The 28000-nt window shown below is 35.1% G+C and overlaps 1 protein-coding gene across 1 annotated transcript; it reads right to left on the bottom strand.

Annotated features, from left to right (window-relative positions):
- On the bottom strand, window positions 1-28000 carry LOC129281470 (cysteine-rich motor neuron 1 protein-like). The gene is made up of 19 exons (XM_064113450.1): window positions 27734-28000; window positions 27211-27351; window positions 24055-24153; window positions 20561-20683; window positions 19901-20002; window positions 18220-18318; window positions 17716-17832; window positions 15544-15648; window positions 14088-14195; window positions 13417-13563; window positions 12166-12375; window positions 10778-10885; window positions 9005-9127; window positions 7940-8050; window positions 7325-7438; window positions 7049-7150; window positions 5996-6103; window positions 3301-3435; window positions 1-1803 (listed from the first exon to the last, which is right to left on the bottom strand). The coding sequence occupies exons 2-19, from the start codon at window positions 27287-27289 to the stop codon at window positions 1661-1663; spliced, it is 2133 nt and encodes a 710-aa protein (XP_063969520.1). The 5' UTR covers window positions 27290-27351; window positions 27734-28000; the 3' UTR covers window positions 1-1660.

Raw genomic sequence — 28000 nt, 5'->3', positions numbered from 1 at the left:
GACCTATAAACTGTTTTTCATGATTTTGGATTAGTAAAGTAACAGGACAAAATCATAAAATGTGGTAATTATTATAATTATTTATGTAACTACTGATATTATAACTTAGTAACACATGTACTTAGTCTTTTTGTAAGAAAATGGTCACATGAATGGATACAAATATTGATCAGAATATCTCCCTACTTAAAATGTTTGGCTTCCTTGGATAAAAAAACAACTTTCACAGAAATTAGGACTGAATCAAGACAATGTTTTTATTTTTCTATTAGATTATAGACACAGAATACAGTACTTGCAAACCTCAATAATTTATCCAGTTCATAGTCAGCAGCCAATGCGACACATTGACAGACAACACATGTACTTGTTTGTGTCAGTTTTATATCAATTTATGTTATTTACAAAGCATTAAGCCACCCATAAGTTAAAGCAAAGTACTTTGAATTTTTCAAACAAAGTGTACTGTTTTTATTCCATTATGTGTAATGGATAATAAAGTGTTTTCTGAACTTCAGTGACAAACATTAATAATACTGATGAATAACACTGGAAACAAAAGAGCATATTATTCTCCTTTCATCAAGAAAATAATGTAAAAACACATTGTACCAGTCAAATAATAAGTACAAAACTGAAGGGACAACAAATATAGATACATAGAATCTTAGAGGTGTTTCACTAAAATTCATGTTGGGCTTATGTTAAAGTGCCAATGTTTGTTGGTAGATAAACGAGCTTTACGCATCCGCATAGGGTGGTCAACCAATGCTGCAGTGTCAGTCCTAATTTCTGTGGTTGTACATGTACATGTCATCACTTATGTTTTTGTATCATGTAGCCTATTGTTAATATGTTTGTACTCTCATACCACGGGAGGGGGTTGATAGAATCAATTAAATCTTACAAGCTACATGCAACCCAGAACATACATACAAATTTTAAGTCTGTCTCATTATCATAAAGCACCCCTTATACTTGAGAGGGTTATAAAAAAGATTCTCATAAGTCTTGTGAACAGGCCCCTTGGTAATACTCACATGTATTCTTACACACGCAAATGTCACATCCTTTTGCATCAGTTGCTAAGCCATTCAAACAGGACAGACTACACGATGGAAGAGGGTTACATACAACTTTTTACCCAAAAAAAAAGAATATGAAAAGAAGATAAAATTCTAAGTCTCTGGAATATCATTAAAGTCGGAGGGGAAGAAGTCTTCACAGTACATGTGCCGCTCACACCATGAAGTACATATAGAATTACAAATATGAAGTATCAATAGCTAAGAGGAGTCACTACATTGGCAGAAAAGAATTCAAAGTACATTATGAACATTAAGTCAAAATACATATATTCCGATGAAACTCCCCTTCTACTTTATTTACAACATCACATGAAACATGTTCAACCCACCTTTGCAGTGAAATACTATAAATTAATTCAGTCAGAAATACAAAATGAAATTGATGACATATATTTCCCACACAAAAAAATGATTTGCATTGACTTGAAAAGTCATTACTTTTGTGCTACTGTCCATACCAATAAACACATTATCTATGCAATTATTCAATGAGGTGAAAGATTGTAATCCAAATTACTGACATACTCTAAAAACTTACACATGGTCTAAAAACATTGCAATGATGGTAATGATCACATCTCATAAAATGATGGTTTTAACTTACTACTCTGTTTGCACTTGCATATTGAACATCCGAACTCATTTGTCGCTAAGCCAAACTTACATCCATCCATTAGAGGACATACTGCTCTTGTAATGTTTGTACAGCCATCATCTGAAAAATAAATACATCAAATTAATAATAATAATATAACGATAGAAATAGATATAAATATTACATTATCACATTACCTTTCCCATAGCTTTCAATGTTGCTATCTTGCTTTCTCAGCTCCAGCTTCGGTGAATGTCGATCAATGCATTAAAGGTATAATCCATACACTATACATGTATGCAACAGGTACACCCACTACATTAACACTGTATATACAATTAATAAAACATGAAGTTTTTACAAATGGCAAGAACAGATTGCGGACAGTCAGACGACCAAAAACATAATGCCTCCACCAACCAACTACAGTGAGCAGCAAGATAAATATTGTAAAGCATATATTACATCATCATACTACATTTCGCCTTGCAGTGCAAAAGATTTCTAATTTTTTATCTTGCCTTTTTCACTCCAGCCACTGTAAAAGTCAATCAATACATGAACGGCATGGTGTATGAAACATACAGGTACACTCTCCTATCACAACGAATAAAAAATGAGATTAGCATAACTGACGTGGCAAATCCGGATTGCCTGCCTGCTACTTCAGATCCGAATGAGATATAAGCATTTGTGCTGATAATAACTTGGGCCATTTGGTATTAATAACATAGCTTGGCTGCCACTATGATAAAGTCAACAAAAGTACCAATACAAATTAACTGTGCATGCTAAGAGAGAAAAAAAATATGTATAGTGACTCAAATGTAAATGAGATGAACAAACAATAATTTCTATATTGAATAAAAAGGGAAAGAAAATGGGGAGATGTGCAGTTCACATCTCTGGTGTCTACTTGGGCCTGGGACTGATTTCTTTGGCAAATTTTGATTTACATGAATAAAAATATAACTGCAATACCAGTAGAAGCAGCATAGACATGACATTATTATTACTGAAGATTGCACTTACACATAAATATTACTAACCCATTCAATATGTAGGTTATGTATCCCCCATTGCCTATCTTATGGATGTTTGAATGACATCATTTCAAGTACAAACTTATATGTAATGTGAAGTTTCTAGAAAATTTGGCTGTATGTTTTATTTTTGTTTCTAAATGTGCTGTTACACACAACATTACGTATGACTGGTGACCTTTTCAGACTGTCAATCATGTCGTTTCCAATCAGCTACAATTAAATCCGATATTCTCATTTCAAAAAGCATCTGAATGAATATTCAATATTAAAATTTGCTTAGCGTTATAGAAAATGTCCATCCATTTTGTTAAAACAGGGAAAACTTATTTCATATTTTATTTCATTCAGCACAAGATAACTTTTACACAACTTACGCATCGCTCCACGAAACGGTCCCCTGAAAAAAAGGTATCTCGTAATTAACTACTTGAAGTGTAGTGCATTAAGGAAAGCTATAACTGTGAAACTGTTGTCCCTTGTTCTTCAACCATGTACAAAGTCAATAGGAATTGCAGAACTCTGTAGTCAAAGGGTTAACATTTTCTTTAAAAAAACATGCATGAATCCTTACCTGTCATTGGTAGTTTACAGGTGCAGACCTCACAGCCTTGGGTATCAGTGGCCAATCCAAACTCACAATTCATATCACAGGTAATTGGGGTACATGTTATCACTGGCCCGAGTGTGACAATACTTATCTCTCGCACTGTATAGTAATAACATATATGATAACTATAATAACAATACCCGACTTGGCTCTCGCACTGTATGTCAATAATAATACAAACAATAATTACAAAAATAATAATACTGGACCCAGCTATTGGACTGTACATCATTAATAATTCTAACAAATATTACAACAATATCAATACATGTAGCAGAATCATGCAGCTCTTGTACTGTATGACGATAATAACATTAATAATTATTACAACAATAACACAACCAGACCCGGCTCTCATACTCTTAAAATAATTAAAAAATCCAGACAAGGCTGTTGTACTGCATATCAATAATAACAAATATAACAATACCCGACCTGCCTTTGAAAACAAAATGTAATCCTTTCTAAAATGGAGTCTTTGAGCATCGCGGACATTGGTATTGAAAAAGATTTCAGTGAATAAGGCCATGTGGCTTCATCTCAGATCTATTTTTTTAGTAGAGAAAAGGAGCCTCTAAGCATAATACCATGTTCAAATGTTCAAAAGTTGGGTTAAGAAGATTGCAAAAATTTGTATTCATTGATGTATCTTACATATTCATTACATTGTGTATTAGGTGTGTTTATAAATAAAAGCTACACAACTCATATTCAGAAATAACACAACCTATTTTGAAGTGAAAAAGGAATCATGATTGTTAATTTTTTTGGATTTATAATACAAATATCAACATTTTAAATAAGAAGATACCAAAGAAGTGAAATTTAAAGGATATGACTGTGTATAATAATAATAATAATAATAATAAGAATGTCGCTGGGGTGAGCACATAATACACCTGCCTTTAATGCAGCAAATGGTGTTATTGGTCAAGCCAGAGAAGTGAAAAGTGGCAACTTGAGCTCTAACCTTTTGACCTAAAAATCAATAGGCTTCCTGGGATCTATGCTAATATCATACACACCACATTATATGAGCCTAGGTTAAGTTAAACTGAAGTTATCACGTTTACAAGGACATGAGAAGGGGAAGATGAAAGCATGTCACTGTGACCTTGACCTTTTGACCTCAAAATCAATAGGCTTCCTGGGATCCATGCTAGTATCATACACACCAAATTATATGAGCCTAGGTTAAATAACATGTAAACTGCAGTTATCACTTTTACACTGACTTCAGAAGGGTAAGATGAAAACATGTCACTGTGACCTTGACCTTTAACCTTTTGCCTCAAACTCAAGAGTCTTCCTGGAATCCATGGTAGTATCATACACACCAAATTATATGAGCCTAGGTTTACTTAAATGGAAGTTATCACGTTTACAAGAAAAAGTTAATAGACTGACGGACACCGAGCGTGATACCATAATACGTCCCAACCTGTATCCGGGTGGGCGTATGATAATAATAGCTGGATTTTTCCATGGCGCTCAGCGCAGCATAGTGTGGATATATATTGTATTTCTTGCTGAAGGAAAACACACCATCCCTCTGTTTGAAAGGCAAGAATCAGAACCACTAGACCACGAAATGCCCACAAAATGTGTATGTGATAGTGGTATCACAATCGAACCTTCTTTAGTGACCATCTTTCTATACAAACCCACATTTTGGCCCGTAATAGGAAGAGTTACGATGGATAAAAAATTGGGAAGTTCAGAGATGAGAAAATAAATTGCACTTTGCATTTGATTTAAGTTTTTTTGCAACTCTTCATAAGATGGAGCCTTGGTTTAACCCTCAATCTCCCAGGGTATTTTGATTTTTGTCATTCCCGGGGGGGGGCCATAATGGCCCCCCCCCTTAAGATCTCAGCCGTTGATTGCGCGATCACAACGAAAATTTGCATGATGGTAGAGAATGACGTAATCTACGCAGTTGCATTGGTAAATTTCACTGAATTCATATATTTTTATTTTATATGAATTAATTATGCTAATTCATTCATGAAATCATACTTTTTGCTCTGATTCACTAAATAAAGCTCCTAGAATGCTATTTTTTGGTGAAAATATTCTTTATAGCATTCCTAACAATTGTGAATGAAAAAAATTCTGGTACCAAGACCAATTTCTTATGTATTTTATTGTTTTTTTTTATTCTTATGTATTTCTATGTTTTTTTACTTTTTGTTTTTTATTGTTTTTTCGATGGAAATCGTTCCAGACTTAATTCTGATCATAAACAAGGCAAAATTAATTAAGTTTAATCGGTAAAAGTAGAAATAATGATACATTTATGAAGTCTGGCCAAATACACAATTTGCATTGGATTTGTACATGAAATCACGTTTATGAGAAATTTTGGGTCTGACATGCACTTACATAATGTTGCGTAATGTCGTAACCGCGTACCCGGGCGTCACAAATTTGGTCTCAAAATTTGCGCGAGACTTGAAAGTAAAAAGTCAGTGAGCGGCGAGGTTAAACAATTTTGCGCAGCAGATATATCGCGAAAATTGTCGAGGGGGGGGCCATTATGCCCCCCCCCCGGAGAATTAGGGTTAAAGGACCATGTCCATAAAGACCTCCTGTTCATATACAAACTGCTTTCCTTGATCCCATCGGGTGGTCTTTATATAGAGGTTTCACTGTGTACCTTCATTTTTGCAGACACAGATCTCACATCCACTTCTATCAGTAGCCAATCCATATGGACATTTCTTATGGCAGGTTGATGAGACATTGAGGTTACATATTGCGGCATCTAAAAACAAAAAGATAAGCAGTTTAAAAAAGATATACTATGTTCATTCACTTGTTCCTGAAAATGGACATGTGTAATGTTGTATAATGGTGACTGAGGAAAATTGGCAAAAGATAATGTGCATGAACCATCCAATTAGATTTATTGAACCATAAATAAAGACTTAATATACAACTACAGTATATTTTTACATCTCCTTTCCTTTAATTTCCATTCCAATAGTCAAATACATGCATAACAGTTAGTTTTACTCACTCGGCCTGGAAATAAATTAGAAAATACAAAAGGCCCGATGTGCCCTGTGCTCCGTTGCAGAAAGTGTTGCAATGAAACTTGTCTCTAAAATCTCACGCAACTGGATATTCCACCAATATAAGGCATGCATGTATGACATGCATATTTTAAAATATGTGTTCAAACACAACTCTTTCTACAATGGGCTCCAGTATTATTTAAAGATGGTAAAAGCCTTGAATTAGATGTTGTCAGGGCCAAGGGAGCGTTTCATGAAAGGACTTGTCAAACGTTTTATCCGACAAGTACTGTTTTATGTGACAGTTATTATGGTAACAGAGCCTCTCAGCAAATCAATATCAAGGAAATACCTCAGACCTGACAACTTTTTGGACAGAAAATTTGATGAAATGCTCCCCAGAAATCAGGTACCCAAGCAAAAGTCATATCCACAGATTTGCCACATCATGCAAGATTTCAATGCAGCTTTCCCCACATTTATTTGTCTAAGCAGAAATTTAGAAATCCGAATGGAAAAGATGCCAAGTGAAATTACCACTAAAAACTACAGCTAACAGTTGCTTAAAATCTTGTTAAGGTTCTTTAGATGAATATTTCATTATATCAAACAGAGTAAATTTTGTTTCAATTTACCACAAGTAGAACATGGACTTTCATCATTTTCCATCATACATTCAACCTTCCACTCACCAAATATTCTACATCTGCATGTTTCACACTGGTTTTTATCAGTAGCATAGCCATACGGACAGTCAAGGTCACAGGTCAATGGGCTGACAGGGTAACATCCAGCTAAAAAGGTCAAAGATTAAAGTTCAGTACAATATATTATAGATAAATGAACTGCTATGAGAGGCTGATACTGATGTTTATTAGTATCATAGCCATACTGACAGTCAAGATCACAGGTCAATGGGCTGAAAGGGTAACATCCAGCTAAAAAGGTCAAAGATTAAAGTTCAGTACCATATATTATAGATAAATGAACTGCTATGAGAGGCTGATACTGATGTTTATTAGTATCATAGCCATACTGACAGTCAAGATCACAGGTCAATGGGCTGACAGGGTAACATCCAGCTAAAAAGTTCAAAGATTAAAGTTCATTACAACATATTAAAGATGAATGAACTCCTATGAGAGGCACAGTTGTTTCTACTGGTTAAAGGAAAACACACACTGGTAAGCCAATATATGACAGGCATATCAGATAGTAACCTACTGATCCAGTTGGAGGTTTCAGCTTTTGCCTTTGCCTCTACAGGTCTGATGCTATTACGCAAAACATCAGCAATACGTCTGATGCGGAAGACTATAAACTTGGGCAGCAAAGCAGCCAACGCCTGTATACTCGGCTCCTGCATTACTTGTCGTTTTCTTTTTATAAACCATGATTTAGTGCAGACTTTCAATAACAAAAAGCTGCCAGCGGACATTCAAGGTCTTCAAGAAGGCAATATGGGTAGGTATATGTCACAAAAATTAATGCCAGTCAATATTATTAGCATTTGTTTATCAATGGTTAACATTATACATGGTATCTCCGTCATAGCAAGTAAATCTAATATAATTATACATTACATTCTACTCTGCAGAAGCAGATGGGGCATCCCTTTGAATCCATGCCAAGACCGTAAGGACAGAGCATCTGCTGAGGACAGACTGACATTGGTAGGTCTGGACATGTTACTCCTAAAAACAAAGATACAAGAGCATATATAGAAGTTAAATGTTGGGAAATTTTATAACATAATGAGCACTTTTGTATGTCTCACCCCAATTTTTCTCCAATCTTTGGTGCCTCGTCAAAAGAAAGAACTGCGTCTTTCACGCAGTAATAATAATAATAATAGGCATTTATATAGCACCATCTATCTAGAAATAATCTATTCCGAGGTGCATTATTACTATTATCCCCGCTTAAGCTCGGGCTGCCTTCCAGTGCTCAGTGCATTTAAGGAATTAATCCTGCAAGGTACCCATTCACCACACCTGGGTTGAGTGCAGCATAATGTGAGTAAATTTCTTGCTGAATGAAAACATGCCATGGCTGGGATTTGAATGTCCCTCTGATTGAAAGAAGAGAGTCGTAACCACTAGACCATGGCGACCCCACCACACAAGCAGCCTCTCATTATCAATTTTCACACTTTATCATAGACAACACAATGAGGAATGCAGGAAAGCTGCTATGAAAAGATGCATATAGTGCCTTTATAGCAGGATTCCTGCTAAAGGATGCGGTACAGATTTTTGACAAGGTAGCTCAACCTTTTGCACGCTGATGTTGCAATTTTGCACTATATACTACATGCACAATGAAATTTTAAGAGTAACATTCAGTCTGACGGATATATTTGTGAAATACCCTCCCCCCCCCCCCCATTCTTTATCCAGAATGCATTGTTTTGATTATGCAGTCATATCATTGACTTCTATTCTTTGAACATTCACAAGTGATTTCCCAATGACTCACATGATTATAGTACACTTTAAATAATTCCTATTTCCCAACTAATCAAGCGACATTCTTAAAATTTCACTTCAGTTTTTAAAGGTTTATACATCAAGACTAATGCTCCAGCATGCAAACTGATAAACCTCCTTAGAGGACAGTCTGCATTGTTATTATCAGTATACATTTACCTTCCTCTTTACAATTGCAGGATGGGCATCCTTGATCATCATGGAGAAATCCTGCCGGGCAGTTATTGGTGCAATTGACAGGTTCACATATCCTGAAGGATGTGATTGCTATGGGTACCTCGGCTGTATTTACAAAGATCAAAATAAATGGAAATTCTTCAAGAAACATGCATGCTACCAGCATAAACAGTGCATCCTGACAAGGAAACCTGTCGCCAGAGTTACAACTTCTGAAGGTAGCCATTTATTGCATTCATTTTATTTATTTATTTATTTGATTTATTAATTTATCTATTTATTTATTTATTTATTTATTTATTTATTTATTCATTCATTTATTCATTTATTTATTTATTTATTTAAATATCTTTATTAATATATTAATTAATTAATTTATTTATTTTTTTATTTATTTATTCATTCATTTATTTATTTATTTAAATATCTTTATACAGGATAACAAGCTCAAATTGACTATTATTCAGCATGGTCCTGTTAACATAAAATAATAATATATACATAAAAGATAAAAGTGTAACTTAGGTTCTACACAAGTAATGAATGAGTTCAATAACATTAAAATCAGAATTTATCACTAATATAAAAATTGTTCAAAGATAACATATTCAATTTTTGAGGAATCGATGAAATGAGAATAATTATCCTATAGACAACACAATAACAGTAAAATATAAACTAAAGTGTATGATATCATTGACAAAGTAAATAATTCAAAAAAATTTATGAAGATAATTAGGAATCTAATTATCATTGATCAGAACATCTACAAGTGTAATTGAAACTTAACTCAGTTTATTTTTATCTCAATCATAATACTAGAAATTATGCAAATATTTCAATCAAGAGGATGCCAGATATTAAGTATTCTATATCAAATTATCCTCACAAAAAATTCAAAATTATGGATTGCTAGTGACCAGTTAGCAGATAAGCTTGTAATAAGTATGCGATCTTTTAGTGGGTACGTACTGTTTGCTAGCTAGCGATTGCTTATGAAGTCAGCCAGCTGTGTCAGCTAGCTAGTTACTAGCTTGTAGCACACTAGATGTATTTCTGTAGAGGTGAGAAGCTTATTAAAGGACAAGTCCACCCTAACCAAAAGTTGATTTTGATAAAAAGAGAAAAATCCAACCAGCATAACACTGAAAATTTCATCAAAATCGGATGTACAATAAGAAAGTTATGATGACATTTCAAAGTTTCGCTTAATTTCACAAAACAGTTATATGCACATCCTGGTCGGTATGTAAATGACGAGACTGATGACGTCATCCACTCACTATTTCTTTTGTATTTCATTATATGAAATATGAAATATTCTAATTTTCCCCTCATTGTCAAGTGAAACAATGATTAATTCCTCTCTGAACATGTAGAAGTAGCATTGTTTAATGCTATATGGTTCAGTCAAGTTGGTCCGTATTGTCAAATTTGTAAAAAATGAAATATTGTATAATTCAAACAATAAAAAACAAGAGAAATAGTGAGTGATGGACATCATTGACTGACTCATTTGCATGTCACTGCTTTGTGAAAAATAAGCATAACTGCAAAATGCCATAAATTTCTTATTTTACATCCGATTTTGATGAAATTTTCAGCGAAATGCTAGTTAGATTTTTCTCTATTTATTCAGATCCACATTTTTCTGGGGTGGACTTGACCTTTATAATGAAAGAACTTCAACATATTTTCCATATAACTAAGGAAATAAGCTTCACCATTTAAAATCGAGCAAATTTTTCTACTCACTTGGCTGCTTGCACATACAGACTTGACAAAGTGTGACGGCATCGGTTGCATATCCATATGTACAAGCCTTCTTACAATTTCTTCTGTTAACAATTGGGCAAGAAGTACCTAAAATAGAAAAATTATAATTACTCTTATTTAAAATCTACTTTCAGTAAGAAAAAAGCTATAAATGGGTGATTTTTAATTTTGCTGAGGGAACAGTTTTTATATGTTCCTTTTACCCCACCTCATAATGAATTTTTTTTGGTCTCGGGTGTGAAAAAAATGTGTGCCAGCCAAAAATCCAAGATGGCCGCAATTTCTCTAGAAAATCACATTTTTTGGCCATAACTTTGTTATTTTGTGGAATTTTCATATACTTTTGGTGTCTTTACCTATGTATAATCCAAAATACACTGGGCTATTTTGAAGCCTAAAAAGACTTATCTTTCCTTATAATCATAAATATCTCTTCTTCTGTGCTATTGTACAAGACAAATAGTAAATGATCTAGTTCGTGCAATGGTACAACATTAACATTTAGTGAAAGACATTATGTTAATAAGATGAAGCCTAGTCAAATAGATCAATCACTTTTTCACCATTCTAACCTTCTACATGTATCTCAATTGGTTTGTCATATACTACCCAATTCAATTCAATCTAGGAATTGAAGAGTGCTTCATAAAAATCCTTATATTTTATCGCTTAAGATTTTCCAATTCACATTTTTCCAATTAGAAAATAGGGGGTGCTTCACAAAGAATTAAGGGCGACTTAGAGTCATGTTTAAATGTTGACAAGCACATGGCTTGTAACATGCAATCTTATTAATACGCAGTAGTATGCATGCTCTTTGTATGATTTAATTGACCAATGTGGTATGCTTTTTGTTTACCATGCACAACTGAGATTTTAAGTGCTACTCTCAGTCATAATTCACTCTATGTGAAACACCCCCATTTAATTTCTCATCTTATTGACACAAATTTCAGTGGCAGCGGTGGGATGTAGTGGCGTACAAGTTATTACATTGTTTTACAAGCAATTTCATAATTTTAACCTTTTACATGCAAATTTCACAATATAAACCTTTTACATGAAATTTCACAATTTTAAATGATTAGTTTAAACAGTTTGTTATTGTGAATGGTTAAAAATTTTGGGACACATTTTCAAGATTTTTTTTTATTTCACTGACATTGAAAAATAATAAATCCTATGCTTTTATTGGCTAAGAAGCACTTTTATAATGGTAATCGTCACTGAACTACATCTAGTCAGTGGTGGCTATTGCAGTACCATCACAAGAGTATATCCATTTAATTTACCATACACCTTGCATGAAAATTGTGTTTAGAATACATTGAAGATGGAAAAAAGTCAATCTTAAACACCTAACCTACTTGTATTCCTGCAGGAGCATATTTCACAACCATCACTGTCAGTTGCCCGACCTCGGGGGCAAGGAATTGAACAGCTTTGAAGAGAGGTCGGAAGACAGGCAATAGGCTGTCTGCAACTGCATGTCTGACACCCATGGTGGTCCGTAGAAAGCCCATAAGGACAGCTATCCAGTAAGGGACATTGTTGGACATTGAGGGCTGGACATCCATCTGAAAATATAATAACTATTTTGAATATATGCACATCTATTCATATTCAGAACAAATTTATATCTTCGAGTCGATGAGTAGATATTGCAGTTATATCATTTAATCAATTATCAGTTTTTGGGGTACTTCCAACTTTCAGTACTTGCAGTTGATGAGGATATGAAAAGATGCATAAATTTTCTGTGAATGTATGCATATTTTCATTTCACATAGCATAAATAAATATCTATCTCTTACAAATTATTACAAACTACAGATCTAATATATAGTAGTTTTGGTCTTGCAAGTTCAAATTTATGCCTCTGCCATTACTAGTTTTGAAATATACATGTATTAGACATTCAAATGATATTTTTTAGTACTTTCATATTACCTGACTTTCACCTACTGTGGGAAAATGAATAAAATCTGCAGCTTATTACTATCCAAATTAATTGACTTTACTTATGGAAGTAGCATCTTTATAAAAACTAAATAGCATATTCATATAGCGAATAGCTACGCAGCAAATAAGAATAATCTAAGCAATTTGTATAAAATAAATTACTATATAATTTTGTAGATTATGTCCTAGACAAACTGCGTGTCAATTTTCGGCACAATCTACTCTTATGTCCAAGTTTCATGAACTACATGTAGGTGCATATAAGGCCTACTTTTTAAGTTATGAAGTCATTTAAAAGATTCAACCTTCGGTTATTAAAGAATTGATGTTGACGCCGCCATCGGAAAAGCGGAGCCTATAGTCTCGCTCTGCTATACAGGCGAGACAAAAACATTAAAAGTAGTTAGATCATAATATCATTCAGTTGCAATAATGTTACATCGTTCCCATAAGCAGCGACTAGTAAAAACCTATGAATCAACCTGTGATAAATCATTGCTTTCATGGTCTAAGGCACAGTTGTCCTATTCCTTTTGTCTAGCTATCATTACATTATCTGGGAACCCTATATTGTTACAAACAATATCAATGTATACTTCTTGATGATATAGTGACAATACAGACAAATAATCGATAATAATAAAATTCGAATTCACCTGTCTTTTGGCAAGCACATATCTCACATCCCTGATCCGTAGCATACCCTTCAGAACAAACAAGGGCGCAATTCACTGACATAACAGGTGGACAGGGTGTGGTCATCAAAGATTTGATCTGAAAGGGATCCCTTTGAGTGTGAACAGCTGTACAGAATTAAAGCAATCAATCAATAAATACACAATTACTGTAATGAGACTGATAAGACTAATTTTTAATAATTGTTCAGTTGTGCTAGCCAAGCAGATCTGACTACATCTATATTGAAGCTTTTTCCCCCTTTTTTCATAGCTCATGTTCATTTGTGAGCTGTATTCTATAAAGAGAACATCAAAGTAAGCCTTCGCTCACTCCTTTTTATTGCTTTTCCTACCAGGCCAAGATCATTTTAATTGGGGTTGCTGTGAATTATGGTAAATACATCTGATATTTAAACCACAAGGAAGTAAAAATTTGCATAGAGGACCAAGATGCCCACGAAAGAATACATGGTGTACGGTGAAACCACTATACTCAGTCACTGTTGCTCTGCATAACATCAAATTACAATATTTCCTATATCAGTTTAAAATATAAAAATTTAAGATTCCTAGATTGATAAATTTCCAATAATAATTAGAATTAAATTTCTACATGCTCACTTAATCAAACAAGTTGGTCAAAAACTCACCAGGGATCTTGCAAGAACAAATAGGGCAACCATCTGCATCTGTCGCTAAACCAAACAGACAAGTTTTGGAACATGTTTGACTTGATACAAGTGTGCTGCACTCATCATCTAAATGAACAAGAAATTACAAAGATATTTTAATACTTGAGTTCTATCAAAATAAAACACACTTGGAAGCTGTTTCATGGAGCTCTTTGTGAGTTACACATAACTTTATGCAAGACTGGTGAACCTTTCTCAGGCAAAACAAAATCCACATAATTTTCTGCTGAGACCAAAAATATAGAGTCTTGACATACACAGGAGTGGAGTTTCTGTAACCCTAAACAAAATTCTAATATATTGAATTTTCCATTCAAATAAACATCAAAAGTGGGAATTTTAATCTCCAATGATGAATTCAAACTGTAGCTGATTTGGATAAAAAAAAATAGCTGAGAATTTTATTCATCACCAAAGAAATGGTAGGCTATATGACATAAATATGATCATGTGATTAGGTTTCGTATCACCTGTGGATACAGCAATGGGAGATCTTTACTGACAAAATTTTAAAACAATACCAATTTCATCATGATTTTCCAAATTAAGTGATCATCCTTCATGGTGAGGAAATGTCAGATCTGAAAACCATTTGGTCCTCATGAATGTCTTAACCCTAGAAGGACTGGGGGGCCATGATGCCCCCCCCCCCCCCACGACGCTTCGGGCGATGTTTCCAAAACGCAAAAAGATAGCGCCGCAAAATTTTTTGACTTTTTTCTTTTAAGTCTTGCAAAAATTTTATACCAAATTTGCGGCATACGGGTATAGCATCGCGACGTCACATGACTTTTTACGAGACAATGTCATGCCGAAAATGGCTCATTTTTATACTTTGTGTACAAAGTCTATGGAGATAAAATACATAATAGGGTGATTATTTTTCATTCTAATTGGTCTGCTCAATTCATTTAGGGTTTGATTCAGTTGTTAAATGGTCTGTAATAATTTCCATTGAAAAAACAATGAAAAACAAAATATGAAAAACAAAAAATACATAGGAAATTCTAAAAACAAAGAAATACATAAGGAAAAACTTTGTGGAAGCCTTTGAATTAGATTGCAAAGATGAGATCTGCTAAAAAAGAAGAAAATTTGAAGTGAAATTGGGTGTTAAATATGCAAATAATGTTTTCATGAATAAATTTGCATATTTTATTCATAATAAATCAAAAATAATTATTTTCAAAATTTTGTATACTATCTTGTAGTTGATGTGGTAAGGAATGTGCATGCCAAATTTCGGCACGATCGCGCAAACGTCCGCTGAGATCAGAAGGGGGCCATCATGCCCCCCCCCCCCCCCCCCCCCCCCCCGTCCTCAATACATCTCAAATAGCCCAGTCCTTTTAGGGTTAAACTAGTTTTGAACAAATTGATGACAAGATTTTTAGGTGGGATCCTTTACATTTACCTGATTTCGTACAAAGGCAAATTTCGCAGCCATTCTCATCGGTTGCAAATCCCCTCTGGCATCTAAGCTGGCATGCCTCTCTGCTTATGGGAGGACAGTCTGTCACTGTAGTAGAATGGAAGATGTCATGGAATTCTTTTTAAATTCTCTCATAATAATGATAGACAAAGATTATACTCAACCATAATTTCTACATTGAATCACTATACAAAACTTAAATATACTCTAGCAAAGCATTTCACATAGACCATAGGTGTTCTTTTAGAGTGTGAGCTGGATAACACTTTGACAACACTTGTATAACACTTAAACATCTGAAGTGTTATGCTTCTTCTGATTTTCAAAAGGGAAAATAGTTGATCTAAGTTTTGATTGAAGGAGACTTGCTAGTCTTCAGGCATGAATGCTAGTAAACTCCACAAATGTTGCATAATAGTCAGACATCTTAAAAATCGCACAAGAAGCATTTTAACTGCTTTGTTCTAATAAATCAAGTAACACTAACAAGTGGAATGCCTCTGGCCGTCTCACCTGCATCACGCGATTCAATATAGCAGCAGTGCTGATTTTGAAAACTACTATAACTCGCACAAGATGTTCAGTGATACTTGGTTACTCTTATTTCCACGTTTTATGAACTAGACCAATACACTTATAGAGATATGATGGCAATTCAACAAATACCCCCAACGTGGCCAAAGTTCTTTGACCTTACATGACCTTTGACCTTGATCATGTGACCTGAAACTCGCACAGGATGTTCAGTGATACTTGATTACTATTATGTCCAAGTTTTATGAACTAGACCAACACACTTTCAAATTTATGGCTGTAATTCAACAAATACCCCAATTTGGCCAAAGTTCATTGACCCTAAATGACCTTTGACCTTGATCATGTGACCTGAAACTTGCACAGGATGTTCAGTAATACTTGATTACTATTATGTCCAAGTTTCATGAATCAGATCCATAAACTTTCAAAGTTATGATGGTAATTCAACAGATACCCCCAATTCGGCCAAAGTTCATTGACCCTAAATGACCTTTGACCTTGGTCATGTGACGTAAAGCTCATGCAGGATGTTCAGTGATACTTGATTAACCTTATGTATAAGTTTCATGAACTAGGTCCATATATTTTCTAAGTTATGATGACATTTCAAAAACTTAACCTTAGGTTGAGATTTTGATGTTGATTCCCCCAACATGGTCTAAGTTCATTGACCCTAAATGACCTTTGATCTTGGTCATGTGACATGAAACTCAGGCAGGATGTTCAGTAATACTTGATTAACCTTATGGCCAAGTTTCATGAACTAGGTCCATATACTTTCTAAGTTATGCTGTCATTTCAAAAACTTAACCTCAGGTTAAGATTTGGTGTTGACGCCGCCGCCGCCGTCGCCGTCGCCGCCGCTGTCGCCGCCGCCGTCGCCGTCGGAAAAGCGGCGCCTATAGTCTCACTCTGCTATGCAGGTGAGACAAAAACTTACTAACACATTTCGTCGGCAGTCATCCGAACTGTCGTATCAGTCAATTTTGGTCGAAAAATCGATTTTTAGATTTTTGCAGAAAATAAAAGTACAAGTCCTACTCTATTCATAACTAAGTTTTTAGGCAGCAATTTATTTTATTTTCTGAGATATGAGAGGATTTTCAAGGCGATGCCATACAAATGTTTAATAAAATGCGCAAATCCCATAGAAAACGTGTACTATAACACAGCGATACGTCGTTTTGACTGACCGCGATGTCAGCCGAACCGTCATATTGGCACTGGACACTGCATTGACTTTGCACGTAATAAGCGATACATTTTGACTGATCGCGCGCATTGAAATTGCAGTCAGTCAAAACGTCGTATCTCATTTTCCCTATGGCCTTTTTGTACAGGGAAAATCTAAGCCGCTCAAACCGAAATTACAACCATGTAGCTCTATTGCGATATTTTCTCGGGTCCTTAATTTTGTGTAAAAATAAAGATACAAATGTCAAGCACTTTTCTAGATCTCTCTAGCAATGAATATATTGTAAGGCTGGGGAACTAAGTGTGAAAATTTTAGTAAACTTTGAAGTCGATTTTCTCTGAAATGGGTTTGCACCATCGTATGTGTGATACGGAGGTTCGGATGACCGCCGACGATTTGATAGGGTGAGATTTATGACTAACCCGGTGTCTTGCACACACAAATCTCACATCCACTTGGTAATGATGAGGCCAGGCCATAAGCACACATGTCCAGTTCTGGGCAGTTGGCCGTAGTCAAGACTGGGCATCCACTGACATCTAAAGAGAGCATGATTTTTGTTTGTTAAAAACCATCAAACAGTAATAATCTATAAAGTATTTAAATGAAAATCAGGCAGTGCAATATCAAACTTTGCCTACTAACATTCTCAAGATTTGTAATAAGCAATCACAGCGTATAGCAAGCAGAGAGGGACTTACATTCACTTTTTCAAAAAATGGTCCATTCAGAATGGAATTTTAAATTGAATTATTTCATACACCTTGACATAAATAACATTCAGGTACTTTGATCTCAACTAAAAGATTCTTTGAAATTTAAGAACCATTGATGTTTAAAGCATTGCAAATACAGATTTAAAAGAACCTTAACCAATCCTAAATATATATTGAATAAATTTAAAATGCATTTCGATCTCAACATACCAAACTCTGGTTTACAAGCACAAATTTCACATCCATGGGCATCTGAGAGTCTTCCAATCGTACATTCCAGAGAACAGTTCCTCATGCATGGGCAAAGAGCTTGGGAAAAAAACACCAGATAAAACGTTAAATATTGATGAAAAATAATAAATCTATTAAAGTTGCATGCAAAATGCCACCTGGTCAATATTAGCAAATAATATTGCACTCTTGGTAGAAGCTTTACATCGGCTAACAAATTCCCCACTCTTAACCTGTGTTAAATCTTAGTTAAATCCAGAATCTTGTCTTAACTGTAGGAATCATTTTTTTTTTCATATTTATAATTTCACATTTCATCTTGGACAACTCGATGGGGCTGCAGGAGAGATGCATGTCTTTAGAGCAAGATTCCTGCAAAATAGTCTTCACCTCATGCATACCGCATCTACATCGGTTCTTTTGCAAAGATCAAATGCGACGATAGGCAATGAAAAGACGCAGGATTCCTGTGGGAAAGCTCTGATTTAGTGTAGACTATCCAACTCAAAGTTCAAAGGTCATTATGGTTAAGTCTGGGAATGCAACAAATTTACCATACCATTCCTCAAATGAGCAATGGATAATAAGAAAATCATATGCCTAATACTTCTTGGATATGCTAGCTTCTTTCTAATATCACTGCATAGACAATGCTGACTGAAAAAATTAACAGAGGTCTGTAGATACTATACAACGACCGGTATATAAGACTGTTGAATAGCTAACCACTAATTGCAAAAAGAGTATGCTTTTTCCCTATTTGAATATTCATCCTACAATCAATAGTGACTTTGATATTCCAAAATGAGTCATGGTAAAACTGATATTCCGTGGACCATTTTATGAAGAAATCAAAACTCAATAAGTTGCCATTCTTAGACAATTACCATGGTAACATATATCTCTTCTATCTTCAGAAGATGTGAACTAACTGAGATATTATAGAGTAAATAAATGACATAATGTCCACACATTCTAAACACTAAAGGGGGTTCACCAATCAAACCCAAAAAATTAGTCATATATGACAGCTTTTCTGATGACAAATGCTGACTAAATGCCAACCAGGGCCCCCGTCTTACATAGAGTTACGATTCATCCAATCAATTGTAAATCTATGGAAGTCCAACAGCATCATTATTTTTTCCACAGGATATTTTCAAAATGTCCTTTACAAACAAAGAGAAGCATACTGTATTGTCAGGGAACCAGTTAATGTATAAAAAGACATCATATCTAGAAAATATTTTGAACAAACATTGTAGAAGTTGACGTTGCTGGCTATCCATAGTTATGGTTGATTGGATCAATTGCAACTCTTAGTAGGATGGGCCCAGAACACAAAACAATAATATATCACAAACATAAAATAAATCAGACCTGAGTACAATAATGGTTTTTCGCCATGCCAAGCTATTTTAGCAGAAGTCTTCAGGGCACACATGTCACATCAACTTCAGTCACATTATCAAAAATCACAATTTCATTCAAAAATTTCAAATAATTGGAATACTACATACATTCCTTCAAAGTGTGGAGTTTCATAAGAATAACTTATAAACAGATTTATCCCACAGCGACCTAACAGTATAAACACTGCATGGCATGGGACAAAGTTCCATACATAGACTAAGGACTTTCAAAAATGCAACCCGAATACCTGGCAGGCGACATTTACACACTTTATTCCCAGTATCATCGGTAGAAAATCCGTATGGGCAGTGCATGGACGTGCAGGAACTTGAGAAATCTAAGGGAATTCCTGGCAAATGAAAAAATGTAAACACAATATACAAAACAATCAAAGATGATAGTTGCTCATTGGTCCATGAGTTGACATAAAAAACTAGAGAGTCAATAATAGTACAAGAATGTGATAGTTCAGAAAGGAAATAGTAACGACATTCATTATTGATAAGACAGACTTTCTCTCATTTTATTTTTACATACAAATTAAAATTTTTAATTCATTAATTTGTTCCTAGACAAAAAAAATCGGTTTAAAAATGTTGAATGTGAGAGTGATATAAAATTCACAACATTAACACAGGATATTGTTTTTATCTAATCAAGGAATAAAATTCGGCCAGGTTTTGAAACCCAATGATAGAAAGATAAATTAACTTTAATTTTTAAACTATTCCTATGTGGTGCTGCAACTTAAAACGGCATTATCAATTTATGGACAGCAAAGAAGAACTCTAGCAAAGGCATCAAGTTCAATAATTTATTGAGCATCGTATTTCCATAGGCTTGGTAAGAAGACAGTTGAAATTATATAGCCAATAGGTTAACAGAACAGTCTCACTGATGTATTTACCTCTTTGGCAATCACATGTGGGACAACCCAAGCGGTCAGTGGCTGAACCAAACAAACACCCATATGGACATTGGATTACTGGACACAGGGTCAACTGAGGTAGAAACATTTCATCTGTGCCATCTAGATAACAAGATCATAAATAAAATACATTTATACAGTGGCTGCAGTATAAAAATTCATCTTATTCATATTATAATACATTAAGAACTAATCAGTTTCACATTGGCCAGTTTTCTCGTACAATTTTATACCCAGTGGTTGTAAGTTATGACGGGTTATTTTTTGTTTTTGGGGACAAGACAAATTCAAGAACTTTGCAAATTACTTTCATAAATCATTTGCAACTAACGTCAGACAATATTTTTTTAAAGCAAAAGCTTTCCAAACTGCTTTTGCTTCTTGTTTTATGAATACCCAGACCCTCAACATACATAAAAACCAACACTTAAAGAAAATGAAAAGGATGTCATTTTTAAGCTAACATACAACAAACAATAATTGTTGAATAAGAAAACGATTGTGACTTGTTAATTGGCCACTGCCATATTTGAAATCCTGGAATATTTTAGAATCACAAAAATAGTAAATGCTACTCTGATAAATCATACGATACTTTCTGAAAAAAAATTCATATCACATTTATTAAGTATGTAAAAATGTCATAGAAAGATGACTAATATGGATGATGCAAAGAGAAACAGTCAGACGGCAGGTCCCAAGACAGTGGCTTCTTTCATCCAAGTGATATTCATGACTAGAGATGTTTTGCATATTTAATGAGCTTGATGCGGACCAAAACACCTCTTTTCATTCAGTCATTGCTGCTCTAATTGTGCATCGAATTTCATGAATTTGGTATCATTGCATACCTGCCAACCTTTGATAATAAAAAATCAGTATCAAAGTTCCGTCGGCGCCGAGCGGGTGTCCGGTCCGGCCCGCTCCAACGGTAGGGACTCTTTGCATTTTCAGCATGTAAAAGTAGCATTTCCCTACACTTTTTAAAGCAAATTTACCCTCATTATCACACCAGAGGATGACCTACATGTAGAGTCTACCTTTATTCATCAATTAAAAATTAAAAAAAAAAGGTTTTTAAAATATCACTTTTGTGACAAAAACCACCCAGTTTCATTCAGGTGTGATATGTTTTCATTTAAATCTATATAGACTTAGGGTTAATTTTCTTGTTCATCAGAGCTCTCTAAAAACTTTGATTTTGAGCATATTTTTGTGAGGCCCTCTATTGGTGGAAAGTGAGATTGATGCAGATTTTCATCTCCACACATTCTATTTTTAATTAGACAAAAGATAATTTCAAGATTTTATGATGAATTTAGATTTAAGTTATCCCTACTGTATTAAAAACTGACAAGCCAAAAAATCTAACATTTATTATCAAGCCTATCAATCATGCAATAAGAGAAAATAAGCCAAACATTGACATTGTCTTATTCATGTTATTTCACCACACAGGGGTTACTGACTGAGGACAAGGTTATATCATAACCTACATTGGATAAGTGCTTGTTGGTAGAAGAAAGCAGATTTTCAACCATGACAAAAACGGAGCCGAAACTAACGGCTGCATGCGCCCGACCCGCACCCACCAATGCACTTACGGTGCGCCGGTAAGACGGGGAGGCTGAGGCGCAGCCACTGGGCGGGCGCCAGGAGTTTAGGCAAGCAAAGCAAGCAAAGTAGATTTGGCGTTCGGCGCCGAAGGCTCAACCCGAGATCGAAAGTTGATCATCTTTCTTCCTAAAAAAATTGACAATTATTCGAAAAATAAAGTACAGATCAATGTTAAAATTGCGTAGGGATAGATCTAACTAAATTGCGTCGGTACGCGGCCGGGCGGGGGCCGGTGTTCAACGACCTGCCGTTCATATTATCAGCAGACTCAGCAATATACCACTGTAATCACCAACACACTCTAGATGTGTAAGCTACATCACTAACTCACTCCCACACTACAAAATCATCCGGCGACATGGGCAAAAACCTCAAATAAAAAGTAAAATTTTCTTACCTAAATCACCATATTTCGCGTCAAAAATATCACCATCGGTGATTCTTAACATCGTAGTTAGGAAACAAGGGGTCTAAAAAGGTTACTTTTTCACGGTTTTTCTGATGTTCGTGGATTATGAAAACATGTCTTCACTAAAAACTGGCTCTTTCGCTAGCCAATGTCAGCCGCCATTTTTTTCCGGAAGTCAACGCTAACGACAACACCTCAAAATGTAGCGCCCTAAGTGCTGCCGTAGCGTGTATGCTCGTTAATTTTCACATGTATTTGCAATGGAACTGCGCTCTTAGCAGTGTTCGCGCCGTTTTAAGTCGCTCTCTGTGTATATCGTGAAGCTAGCGCATTTGCGTAGCCGTGCGGTCCAGTCGTTTATGCGTTAGTCGCATCTTACAACCGTGCATGCGTTAGTCGCATTATACAGCCGTTTCAATAATTTCAACACTATATTGATTAACCCGAAAATCAGAATTTTGGGTTTATAATTCGGAATTCGGAATGGAGGTCGAAAAATCGGTTTAATTCCCCCAAAATCGGAATGGTTGGCAGGTATGACATTGTAAAGAAAAAGAATCATTCTTTCAGGTCATGTGTTTGAATTTATTCAAAGATTTTGTAATATAGGTTAAAATTTTGATCTAAAATATGCTACAAAATAATTACTTTCACCTGAAAAAAGCTGCTATTTTCACACTTTATTTTTGTTTGAGCCCAAATGATTTTTAGATCATGATAAAGCTGGATATGTATGCTTTAAAATGGTTTAGGTTTCAAAATAAGAATTGGTTTAATCGGGTCAAGATCACACTTTTCATTGGCCAAGTACATAAAGCAGCTTGAAAACAAGAATACTGCACTCTGATTGGTCAAAGAGACCACAAACTAGCAAATTGCAACGGTTCCAGCGCATGGGTTCATGGGAAGGTCACACTTCCCATGTGGTAATCTCTGTGAACCTTATCCAGCCAATCAGAACTCTGGATTTCATGCAAGTACAACATTTCAGAAATCTCGTCTTGTACCTTGGTGGGAAAAGTGTGATCATGACCCGATTAAAAGGTGTCGCATATCAAGAGTGGCATTGTGAGAAAGAACAGAAGTTCAGCTTTATGGTGATATAGATATCATTGAGGCTCAAAACAAAAAGTTTTGCACAATTTGCAACAGAAAACAGAGGAAGAAAATTCAGTTTTGAGGCACATTTTCAGGCCAGAAATTTACTTATTTAACCAAATATTGTATACAAAATAAAAGACCAATATGAAAGAGTAACATTTACTCTATCTGATGGTGCAATAATATTTAATTTAACTTGAGGTTAAAACAGGTTAATTCTTAGAGAAAGAAAATCTCACGAATCACGAGATTTTGCAAGAAGGAGGATTTAGCCACGAGATGATTTGGATGAATCTGGCCTTTTTGCTGACTGGAAAAATAATATTATCATCAAAGTTGTACAAACCTCTCTGTAGACACTTGCATACATAGCATCCTAGATGATCTGTTGCATAGCCAAGAGGGCAATAGAGGCCACATGCCTCGATTGGAGTACACTCTTGATCTGCACATATAAACATTAAAAAATATGCTAACAATCAAATTAACCCATTGCCTACTCGAACCGGGTGGTCCCTGTACGAAGTCTATGGGAATCCAAGAATTCAGAAGTCAACAGGTTAATGGGTAGCATCTCTGCAGGGGGGGCCATTTCACTGAGCTGGTTGCAAATTACACATAACTTTGCCCACAACTGGTGACCTATACAGGCTGCACAAAAATGTTGTTAGTGCTAACAGAGCACTTACATGTGACCCAGTCACATCTTTAGGATTGTGATGTCAAACATCAACCAAAGATGTAAATAACCCTTTGTTGTGACATCAGGCATCACTGCTATATTACTAGTTGTAACAGGGCCTCTGTTAGAATTTCTGTGAAGTCGGTAATGTCTACGCTAAATGATATTATTCTTATGTACAACATACAACTGTAGCTGACTGCACTAGTACCAAAGAACATTTCCCAGTCTTGTGCAAAGTTGTACTTACCTTATGAACAGATTATTATGAGACACCATCTAGGCACAGTAATGTCAAATATCACCCATGTTAATAAATTATCAACAAAACAAAATCAGGTAATCTGTTGTGCCACAATCGATTGTCTATTCATACTTAGACCACAACTGTAAACCAGCACTAAATTTAACCTTATCTAGGACGGGGGGGGGGGGGGCCTCCGAGTCGCACGATATTTTCGCCGCGCAAATTTTTTGACCGCGCTGCTCGCTGACTTTTTACTTTCAAGTCTTGCGCAACTTTTGAGATCAATTTTGCGTCACCCAGGTACACGATTTCGAAATTACCCAACGTTATGTAAGTGCATGTCAGACCAAAAATTGCTCAAAAACGTGATTTCATGTACAAAATCAATGTAAATTGTGTTTTCAACCAATGCTGTTTATGATCTTAGAAGAGTCCCCAACAAATTTCATTGTAAAAAACAATGAAAAACAAAGGGTCCAAAAAACAAAGAAATACGTACATAAGAAATTGCAAAAAACAATATAATACATAAGAAATTGATCGGATATCACAATTTTTTCATGTAAACTTGCTAAGAACACCACAAATAGTTTCTATGCCAAAAATTAGAACATTTGGAGCTTTCTTTATGGAGTTAGAGGAAAAAGTATGATTTCGCATACTAATTATGCATAAATTAGCATAATTACTTAATAAAAATTCGCATGAAATAAATTACTATACAATTTTGTAGATTATATCCCAGACGTCCAATTTTCGGCGCGATCCCGCTGTCTATGGCCGAGATCCCAAGGGGGGGCCTGGGAGGCCCCCCCCCCCCCCCGGCCATATGAACTCCCAAAATACCCCGGCCTAGATAGGGTTAAACCAGGGTTTAAAAAACGGGCCTCAGAGTCTAATAACAGAAGCTGAGTGTATGAAAGCAGACATCATTTCACTTAACTTCCCCATTATAAATAACTTTATATCTTCTAAAGACAATAATACCTGCATTGGTAATGAAACAAAAATCACCTAAAAGACCATTTGTAATAAATTGCTATTTGTATCTGAATCGAATTCCATTGAGTACCGGGAAAGCCGATTTAAATTACTCACCCCATAATATTTCAAGAACTTCATATCTTCAGAAGATAGCACAGTCATTGCTCCAAAATGCATTCAAAATAGAACTCTTATTTATGCTCTATCAAATCTTTTGAAAATGATTTTGTATTTTTAATCCAAAATCATATCCCTTTTGCACTCGAAAAGCCGACATTTGAATGAAGTACCATATTGCCAATAATTCAACATCTTCTAAAGTCAGTAAAGTCATATCACCTATATTGAAAATGGTTCTAATATGTAGATCATTAATGAGATTGTCTAATTGTCATGGATGTATATTTGCAATCCAAATCCAATCCCCTTGAGTGCTAGAAAAGCAGCATCATTTCATTTACATGTATGTAACACATGCTATCTTAGTAACTTCATATCTTATGAAGATAAAACAGCCTTTATAGCCTACATTGACAATAAAACCCTAATGATCCATTACATCATTCAACTAAAATGAATTTGTATTTCTGATCCAAAGCTAATTCTGTGACATGCGGGGAAAGCAGACATATTATCTTAATAGATTCACATCTACTGAAGACAGCAAAGATAATGTATATGCAATGTACAGGCATGCAGTACAACCTCACACACATTCACTCAGATTTTTTAACCATGACATTTTCCATTACTGATAAATTATATTTTGAGGCTATCTTCCATTCCGAAACCTACAAAGACTAAAACTCTCTCCACGAAAACCATTAACATTGATAATCTGCACAAATTCAAACAGTTTGTCAAATCATATCAACTTAAAACGTTCATTCACACACCACACATAAAAACTGAACATTCTGTATACAAAAGCAATGGAATGTACAGTGACACGGGATACTGAAAAGCTGTACATTATTTTATCTTGATAACTGCACATTGTATACTGAATTATATATTCTCTATTGTTTCATGGTTCAGACAAATAATGTAAATTAAACAACACACACATGAGAGGAGTGATTTCTACAAGTCTGCACACTGCAAATGTGGTCCTACTTCGTTCTTAGCCTTATCATTTGTATACAAGGTGAAATGCCACTAGTTTCCGTTTGGTCTTATCCTAAATGGCTTAATCCTAATTCTTCTCTAAGCACTTTATCTATTAATCATAGCCCACTTAGCGCTTTGTCTAATTTCCATTAAAGATATACCCAGTTTTTAAATATCCATGTGGTCTAGACTAAATGCTTAAACTGTTTTTTAATCATACATTGGGCAAAGTGCAAAATAAAAAGTAGACAGAATAGAAAATTATAAACCTACATGTAAACATCTAAACATTACAATTATCAGAATTAAACTAAATAGATATTAGACCATGTGAAATGTAGACCAAAAGACAATTAGGCTAAATTAAAAGTTAAACCAAATGGGTTTAGATCATGTGGTTTAAGTCTATTTGAGAAGACCAACTCCAATAAACCAAGTGATCATTAACTTTGAAAAGGGATACAAGGGATCATCCTCACCTTCGGTCCTGCAACGGCATATCCTACATCCCAAGGAATCTGTCATGTATCCCAGGCTGCAGCTGAGGCGACATTTCATTGGGTTGATGGGCAAGCAGACAGAGGTGTCCAGAAACTCTCCAATCCCATTGGCTGGTTTGACTGTGTGGTTATGAGAAAAACACATTATCCAAGACTCCATACACTTAACACGAGAGACGGATGATTATCAAAATTACTCCTAAGCAGGAGACAAACAAGCCAAGGTATGAAGATTCTAAAATCTTGATTCTTTTATCCAAAACAAAAACACAGCCTAAAAAAATAAACATTCCATTTAACTTCACAATTGTCTTATCTGCAAAGGTTTAACATCATGATTGTCTCTTCTACAATTTCATGACAAAACTCTCCACTACATGAAGAGTATTTTTTTTTGAAAAAAACATGCACAAACCAGCATATTTTGCAATGAGATTTGAAGCAGTCAAAAAGATACAAAGATTACATTAACTACAATACCTTGGTATCTGTCTATACTCACCATGACAGCAAACCAGTACATGATTTCATCAAAATGACAAAGGAAATAAATCCCCCAAACCTATGAAATAGGCATGCCATACCAAGGAGGATAATGCCTGTTCATTTTGCTAATGTCATCCCAAGATGCACTCACGATCACATCTCTCACTCTTAAAAGCAAATGCTGAGATGAGGCAGGTCTTTGAATACCTTTCATCCACAACCGTTCACAATAAAAAAAAATGGAGGATCTCTCAATGATTAACCAATATGGATGACTCAATGA

This window comes from Lytechinus pictus, chromosome 18 (genome assembly GCF_037042905.1).
Source record: "Lytechinus pictus isolate F3 Inbred chromosome 18, Lp3.0, whole genome shotgun sequence".
In the NCBI taxonomy this organism is placed as follows: Eukaryota; Metazoa; Echinodermata; class Echinoidea; order Temnopleuroida; family Toxopneustidae; genus Lytechinus; species Lytechinus pictus.
The sequence above is the reverse complement of the archived record's forward strand: the minus strand, read 5'-3'. Positions and strand labels throughout refer to the sequence as shown.

Bases quoted from the DNA above. Each gene is read 5' to 3' on its own strand.
- LOC129281470 (XM_064113450.1), bottom strand. From the start codon at position 27,289: ATGAAATGTCGCCTCAGCTGCAGCCTGGGATACATGACAGATTCCTTG. The intron at 13,564-14,087 runs GTGAGTTTTTGA...AATTCTGTACAG, and splicing joins TTGTTCTTGCAAGATCCCTG to CTGTTCACACTCAAAGGGAT. The intron at 9,128-10,777 runs GTGAGTAGAAAA...TTGTAAATACAG, and splicing joins CTGTATGTGCAAGCAGCCAA to CCGAGGTACCCATAGCAATC.